General features: G+C 39.4%; 1 protein-coding gene across 1 annotated transcript in view; it reads right to left on the reverse strand.

Annotated features, from left to right (window-relative positions):
• Window positions 1-8,804, reverse strand: part of LOC124280216 (adenylate cyclase type 9-like) — a 71,428-nt gene extending 62,624 nt beyond the window's left edge. Inside the window, 2 exon segments of the mRNA XM_046716112.1 lie at window positions 6,919-7,876; window positions 7,878-8,804. Of these exon segments, the coding sequence (XP_046572068.1) occupies window positions 6,919-7,876; window positions 7,878-8,399 (1,480 nt within the window). The 5' untranslated portion in view covers window positions 8,400-8,804.
• Between the last annotated feature and the right edge of the window lie 346 nt (window positions 8,805-9,150).

Genomic DNA, 9,150 nt, shown 5'->3' on the forward strand with positions numbered 1-9,150 from the left:
GCATGAATGACCGTGGATTATACATTTCCAATGGAGATCTTAGTCCAGCCTCGCCAACCTCAGGCAGTAAGACTAATCCTGTCATGAAGTACTGGGGATCTTCTTGGTCAATGGAAGAAATCTCTTCCCAATCAGGTTCTTAGATTACTGGAGCTTTCAGGTACTTACCACCAAGCTTAACTTTTCAACGTAACCAAATTTTATCTGCTCAGAACTAAAACTTGAAGTAGGGTGAGTTTAGTTTTACACCACTTTTAGCAATATTACAGCAGGGACCCCAGAAATGGGCTTCACACATTGTACCCATGTTGTGAATCAAACCTGGTCTTTGGCATGATAACCACTAGGCTACCCCAGCGCCCCTCGAAGAAGGCCAGCCAGACCGAAATAATGTCCAACTCCAACTAGATAATAAAAAAGCACCATAGTTTTGTAATGGGAAACCACTGAATGATCCAGTAACCTTGAAACACACAATTTACAGTTACAATGACAGGTTTATATACGCCATATAAATAAGTTATTAACCACCCAATTCTTCCATATGTAGTATTAGTATTAGTACTTGGCTCAGTCCACAATGACAGATATACTGCAGTAATATGACAGAATCTGTGATCCTTCACTTCTTTTGAGTAGCATAGTTGTACACCCCAGTTTGATACGGTGAGTGAGTTTTGGTTTTACGCCGCTTTTAGCAATATTCCAGCAATATCACGGCAGGGGACACCAGAAATGGGCTTAACACATTGTACCCATGTGGGGAATCGAACCCGGGTCTTCGGCGTGACGAGCGAACGCTTTACAGTTTGATACGGGATTGGCGGGGTAGCCTAGTGGTTAAAACGTTGGTTTGTCACGCTGAAGACCCAGGTTCGATTCCCACATCGGTACAATGTGTGAAGCCCATTTCTGGTGACCCCAGCCGTAATATTGCTGGAATATTGTTAAAAGCGGCTTAAAACCATACTCACAGTTTGATAGGAGATATCACAACTTTCGATTGAGTAAAGAACAGCATTCCCCTACTCCTTTAACAAAAATTGCCACAGTGTCATTCTCATGAAATAACAGAAAACACAATGCCGTAATAATTTAGCCACATGTTAAAATTCATCATTCCTTATATTTTGCATTTAAGCCTTCAGGTATTTTGGTTAAAGACAAAAAACTACTGTAAGTAAATTGATCTGACTGCAGCTCTATAAGGGAGTAAAATGCCGAACACCTCGAGCATGTTGGGTAATATTCCGTGTGGCATGCTGTAGACGAATTATGTTACTGCAATCTATTGCAGAAAGTCTGTCTCAAACATATATATGATTAATAATCCATTTCCATGATAAACACTGACAATGATATATCAGACTGTTTTCATCATCCATACAGCCATTATACATATGTAAATGAGAAATACTTGCAGAATAGACTGTTATCATGCATGAATAATGTCTACAGCAAAAAATCAAACATTTATGAAAGGTACATATGACTTAGATACAATATTGGTTGGTTTTAATGCTAAACAAACAATTAACAATCAAGTGGGTTTCGTGACCAGATTTGCGCGATTATCAGGGGTGAAATGGTATATCGCGGTATTGATAGTACCATGGTATGTTGCCTTTGTTTGGTATACTGTAATGCAATTCGGTTTTCGTACCATCATTCCTATCTAGTCATAAAATGACGGTTTTGTTCATTCAAAATAACAAAGATTATGGTTAGTTTTTATCCATGTTATTAAGCAATGTAAGGTTTGGCTCTTGTCAATTTTCTGCAATACGATCATATCTCATAAAATGAACCAAAACAGACTGAACCGAAGGCCTTGTATCGCTATACATACAGAACTGTGGCAAGAGCGTACCCTTTGACCCCTAGCGATTATCACTAGCCCGTTGACAGTTGTATGCAGATTGAACACATACAAATTCAGTAAATATTCATGATTACCCAAACAACCTACATAGTGTAGCAGCTTCAAGAATATACCTAAGATATAAAGAGGCACTCAGCTGTTACCAGAAATATGACACCTAATGCTGTCAGAGCCCTGTACTTGCAGATCTCTCAACTTATCGCTCACTGATGAGCTGCTCTATGCTAGTCTGCTGTCCAAGAATGTGCCATGGCTCCCTAAATCACTAGAACATTCCTTAATGGAAAGAAATGTATAAGCCTTTGGATTCCCCAGATACTGGTTTGGAATTGGGAATAGTGCAAGACATAATTGCAGGAGGTAGTTAACCTGCTAAGTAATAGATACAATTACAATATATTCTACTAATATGTCTTAATTACAGTGTAATTAACTGTAAGCTCTGTCGTATTTGTTACATAGACAGTCTGTTGTGTTTCAATGATTTACAAACAGGGTTTTATCTTGCCTAACGAAAACTAGAGCCAGGGCTCCAGATAATTTTTCAACATCAGGAGTACGTACTCCTTAATTTATCATTCAGGAGTACTGGAAAACCTTAGGAGTACATTTAGAGTACTGAATGGAATTTAATGGAGTATCAGTAATCTTGTTTCATTTCATATATGCACCACAACATTGCTACTCTTGTGTAAACAGGTCAATAAACAATAGAACAGTACTTTTTTCAGATAAATAGACCGTAAATGATTCTAAGACCGTACATTGCTGTGATGCGTATCTGCTACGTTTTCTAAATCATTTCCTACCGTATCGTGCATATCTTGTATCCGTACATACGCCGATACGGCCCTTATCTGGGAGTCCTGTGGAGCTACACTGATAAATATTTCAAGTGAGTGAGTGAGTGAGTTTAGTTTTACGCCACACTCAGCAATATTCCAGCTATATGGCGGCAGTCTGTAAATAATTGAGGCTGGACCAGACAATCCAGTGATCAACAGCATGAGCATCGATCTGCGCAATTGGGAACCGATGGCAAGTGTCAACCAAGTCAGCGAGCCTGACCACCCGATCCCGTTAGTCGCCCCTTACGACAAGCATGGGTTACTGAAGGTTCATTCTAACCCGGACCTTCACGGGTAATATTTCAAGGGTCTATACAGGAAATATGGAGATCTGTATTTGAATGGTATGGTTTACTGTAGTGATAATTATTTCAATGATAGAGGATCTTTATATGCACTGTCAAGAATTTGGTACAAGGAATATTACTGTATGACCCTTGGTTCATCTAAAACCTGCATCTTACACATTTTTAGCTTGTTAGATTGCCTTTCTCGGCAATTTTCCAATTGTATGACTGTCATTTGTAAATAATTGAGTCTGGACCAGACAATCCAATGATTGACATAATGAGCATCGATTTACAAGACTGGGATACCATGACATTCATTAACCAAATCAGAGAGCCTGACCGAGAGATTCCATTAGTCACTACTTACAAAAGGCACGGGTTGCTGAAAATCAATTCTAATCCGGCTCTTCACAGGTCCCTTTTAACCTTGGGAACATGATAAACACTCTGTGACTTTTGTGTTCAACAACAAACACTATTCTTATCATCACCTACTATACCCCAAACCAGATGATGTATTAGCATTAAACATGACACATGTCACTCAACAAATCTGAGGCTTGCTCTAACAACACTGAGGACATACTGGCAGTGAACTAGGCACACTGTTGCATTTAATGACAACATGATATAGATAAATGGTAACAATTTTTGTGGAACAGACAAATGTCTCCAGTGAGTTGTATACAAACGAGGAAATATACTATTTTTAGAAGAAAAATAAAATGGAATCAAACAATACGATACGTATTGTGATATTTTCCCTACGATTACGATACGATACGTATCACGATACATACACCTTGAAAGAATGACACAGTATTAAGATTTAAAACGATTTATTTCAAGGTATTTGTGTATAACAATAACACTATTGTAAAAAGAAACAAGTAACTCTATCATATTTGCATATTTTTCTCTAAATAAGTACTTTAACATGTTTAAGATGTTTAACTGTTTTGAAAAAAGGTGGTGTATCGTTTTGTATCGATACACCAGTCAACAACACGATAGCTGTATCAAACTTAAATGTATCATGATGTATTGGTGAATCGTCCCAGCCCTAATCAAAATATTGTCCAAATGTCTTGTAAGGTACCCCAAACCAAATTTCTCAAACAGTTCACTTGGGACTGCAGAACTGTCAAAATTGCAATGATCACTGGCGCCACCATAGCAATATGTACATATATACATATATACCGTACTTGTTTATTCCATGGACAAGAAACACTTGCTACTGGTTACCAACTTGACAGTGTTATTACAACACTTGTCATTCCGAAACTATCACACGTCATGTTGGGTTGGTATAAAACCACGACCGGCAACAGTACCTGTAATATCAGCCTCTATCAGCAACTGTTTACTGATTTATAAACAAACCGTTTGACATTACACCATTGGTAAATTTCCACACAACGGTCTATCTGACAAAACATTTACAAGAGACAGATTGAATCTCGTCAGATTTCGAATAGTCCTGTACCATACATATATTTATTACATACGAGGGCGGAATTATCGGGATTCATATTTTTCATACATTGCCTTAAGGCAAATTATCACTTTGTCATGGTAACATGACGTCATGAACAATGCTATGACGTCACGTTTCTTTAATGACGTTGCATTCTACATGCAATGACGGCGGGTACCCAGCCTGTGTTTGAAAATAGATTTGGGTTTATTTACCTCAATTTGACAACTTCAGTAATAAAAAGATATTTATATTCGTGCCCATATCATACTATGTTAACAACACTCGTGCCCAAATTATTGGTATATTCCTCGCTATCGCTCAGGAAATACCAACATTTAGTTCACTCGTGTCGTAAACATAGTATGACATGGGCACTCATATAATATCCTCTATATATGTCCAACTTTTTTTGGATACTGCCAAATCAAACCAGTACTCATTTTTAGCATATACATGTGTAAATATCATGCATAAATGTGCAATTTGAAGTGGTACACTGCTCAAAGAAGAATCAAGTATCCATATTCAATATACGTCTAGACATGCTAATATATCACCATGGTGGAAACTAACATCTCTGAACATGTGTTGTTGGATTGAAATGAATACAAATCTGAATTTACAGAGAGGCAAACTGAACTCTCCAGGATTTCAATTCATGAATCCAATTTGCTGGTACACTCATTATTAACATAAAAGAACCATGCTACTTAAACTAACGCTTAGGCTCTGAATATATATAATTCTGACTGAAACAAATAAACTCATTTAAACTGAAAAGGAGCCCCAGGGAGACCAGAGATTAGAACCTGGGGAAATCTAGACTTGCTTCATTTAAGGCTTTAGCATTGCGGGGAGAGCTAGGTTGTAGGGAAAATAATATGGTTCAGGGACTGTGCGACTGACTCCATGCTACTCTGCTCCTGTTTAGATATACATCGCACTTTAGATACGCCACAAATCACAATACTCAGTGATCCCTGAGACAAGAAGCTGTAGCTATGAACCAGTTTGTGTTTAACTTGGGGTTCATTTTCACCCAATCCTTGCTCATTATGCAATCATAGTGTCAAACCTTAGTACTCAAAAACATTCAAACATATACTTTTTTAAACTGATACAGAATTAAAACTGAATTAAAACTGTCAGTTTAACACTCGCAATGAATCCATATCAACATACCCAGAAGGCATGTTCCAGACGGTATGTTAAGCTTGCGCACACTATAAAATGTATCTCATCACTGATAATGGTTATGTTAAACAAGTACAATGTACCTGTGATCTCAGAGTATTTTTACAAAAATATAACAGAAATTAAAATAAAACAAAACCATTTACTTCAGATATGTTTTCTGAAAGGTTCTCCTATTTTCAAAACTCCATATGTACGTGAATCAGAATGAGAAGCTATTTCATTAACTCTTATCCAAAAGGGCAATAGAAAAGGCTTTATATGAGGCTAAGCCAGCTGAAGCTGTAATACGAATTAGCCAGTAATGCTAGAGAAATAGCTTCCATAATGATTAGGACTTGCCATATACCATTTATTGTGACGATATATGAGACTAAAAGAATCTTGTGGCTCTCATTAAACAAATTTTAAGGTAGAGTTGATTGACATCACCAAATGTATGGCATTTATTTTATAGTAACATAGCATATGTCAATGAAACTCTGATTACATTTGGGTATTGTTTGTCACAAGCAATAATATTGGTATCTATCCTGACTGGTGCCCTGAAGGCCTAATAAAGATGATACCATGGTTGTGACTGGGAATAACAATGGTGTTTCTTGCTTAGTCAGCAAAATTACAGGCATATTATGGCTGCCTGTCACCCAGGAGATGACGGGGAGAAACTTGATCCCACTCTTATGTACAATGAGTGAGTGAATAAACAGTGTACAGCACACAGTCAGCATTTTCCATGGATCAATATATTACATATCTGCAAGAACGAGGGCCTCAGACGAACAAACCAGTGATTAAAAGCATGACCAACAGAGCATGACAACAGGCGCAGCCAAATCACAGAGCCACGACAAACATGTCTTTACCAGTAATTAAAAGTAACTTTGGCTTTGGGGTTTCTGGGAATTGCTGTTATTGTATCTGAATCCAGGACCGCTTAATTCTTTACTTTACAAATCAATTGGAAAGTTATGACAAGGTCCCTTTGACTTTCATACTAATTTAGAACACTGTAGTCAAGAGATGACAGCCAAAACTTTGCCATCCTTTCTGGTCACCCTCCAAATAGTGGACAATTCCCCTTCAGCTGTCATGGTCAGCTGATGCTCATTTAATGGCATACGATTGATACCATGCAATATGAAAATCACAATCGACTCCAGAATTAGATGGGGGTAGAGCTGTCACAGACTTTGTGTTGTGAAGAAAAATCAGTCTTACCTTCAACTACCTCTCCTTCTTCCACCTCATACAGATCCTTCAAGAACTTGTAGGTCATCTCTGATATATGAACAGTTCCTGGACGGCCAGATGACTCCATTGTATTGGCAAGAGTGACATCATTGGACCACACATCGAATTTGAACCTTCTCGTTCCGACAATTCCACAGAGTACGGTTCCGGTGTGAACTCCCACTCTCATGTTAACCTCCTCTTGGTTGTCCTCATCAAACTTCTTGATCAGTTCAATCATTCCCAGGCCCATCTCCACGCAGCATATGGCATGGTCTGGGCGAGGCTCGGGACATCCAGACACACAGTAGTAACAGTCACCAAGGGTACTGATCTTCTCACATCCACAGTTAGTACACAGCTTGTCAAATCTTCCAAACAGGTCATTCAGGAGACTCACCAAATGCTCGGCAGTCTTATTGGAACTCATTTTCGTAAAGCCGACAATGTCTGCAAACAGGATACTTACATTATCTAGCTGGTTCATGTTGAATGGTCTGAATCGAATTTTTCCTTTGTCAGGTTCCTGTTTTCGGTTCTTGTTCTTTTTCCTGCTCTTTTGGTCTTCTGGTTCGTCTTCATCTTTGTCACGTGACTTCATCACAGCATCTGCAACTGACGGCGGCATAAGAGAATGGATCATCTTTTCCTTCAGCTGTTTCTCAACCTGCAGATCTCGACGCGACATCACTGATTGTCCGATCTTCCAGAAGGTACTATGACGACGAACTTGGGACATTATGAAAATATGGATCCCTATCAAATGGATACAACAATGGAGCAAAATTTTCCCGATAATGAATGTAGCCTCTTGCATTCCTGTTATCGTAAGTGCTACCAAAATTTCGTACAAAATGGAATAGACAATGCCTATCAACACTGCAGCGAACAGTGGCATGGGTATGAAGGTGTATATCATTAGAAGAATTTCAACAGATCCTGAAAAAAGACCCAATTGTCGAGAGATCTGAGGAGGACTTAAAGGCAAAGGGACATAGGATCAAGGCCATAAGGAAAAGCACAAAGACGATAGAAGTTGGCAAATAAAAACGTTCATATAATGGGATCTTTGTAAATCCAAAGATGAGCAGAGTCACAGCAAGCAAACATCCTGTGCCGCCAAGGAAATACATCCAGTTTAGTTCCTTGGTCAGACCGAAGAATATAAGCCATGCTAAACATGCTGTCACAATGTAGAAGAGAGCATATTGGAACCGTCTCCGAGTTTGTGGCAAGTAGCAACTCCAGAGTTGATCTTCCAGAATCTTGGAATCAAAAGTCGGGTTCCACCAGCTCCCTGACGCTCTCTCGAACAGGACGATGGGGGCTTTCTTGTTAGGGCTCAGTGGGGTGCCCTTGTATCGGTTTTTGGCCGGCGATTGAAGATCCACGTGCACAGCTTCGGGGTCATTGGTCGTGTTGTAGCGAACTACACTATTTTCAGTGTTTCTATCCTCGCCGCTCGCCATTTTGAAACACGATCGGTGTTGTCACTAACTTGAAATCTGCTAGATCCACCGCTTCATACAAGCTGTACAGTCTTGCAAAGAACGCTGTTTGAAGCCGAGTGTCGCTTCGAACCAACACCCTGGACGCACCTGAAGGCTATGCCCCACCCCCTGTTCTCAGATCGATCGACTCAAGCCAAGGTGCTCGCCGTACGGTTATTCCCGAAGCGCCAACACCGAGTCTTAGCGCCAAATGCTCTTTTTGACAGCACGCGGATTGAATACAGCATTGTATCTATCCTAGATACTTCCTTCAAGAACAAAAAGCTCCACCAGTCATGACAATACTCGATCCGTTACCCAGCCGAACGCAAAGCCGACTGGATTACTCCGTTCAATGCAGTGGTTATGTTTGAGCTGTTCTGATTCCCAATTGGCTCCCCTCGGTTAGAAGACGCGCTGTTACAATTAGTGTATTGAACCCCTCCGTTAATGTGTAACAGTACTCCAATGGGCTGTCTTAATGTTATCGGCAGTCAACATAGACTGTTTGGCGAATACATCTCTAGTTTTCCTGTTTCATGACGAACTGTCGTTATTATGAAAATGAGGTTAATGTCGCATTTATAATCACCAAGCACAACTGGAATTTTGTTTGACAGGCAGACAACCCGAGAGTGGGGGTGGCAATGCGATTATTAAAACGCTTTTCCAGAAATATGAATGAATATTTAGATGACAGTGGTGAAGAAAATAACAATTAGTTTTATAG

The sequence above is a fragment of the Haliotis rubra genome, unplaced genomic scaffold (assembly GCF_003918875.1).
Source record: "Haliotis rubra isolate DU_JTF1 unplaced genomic scaffold, ASM391887v1 Scf262, whole genome shotgun sequence".
Taxonomy (NCBI): domain Eukaryota; kingdom Metazoa; phylum Mollusca; class Gastropoda; order Lepetellida; family Haliotidae; genus Haliotis; species Haliotis rubra.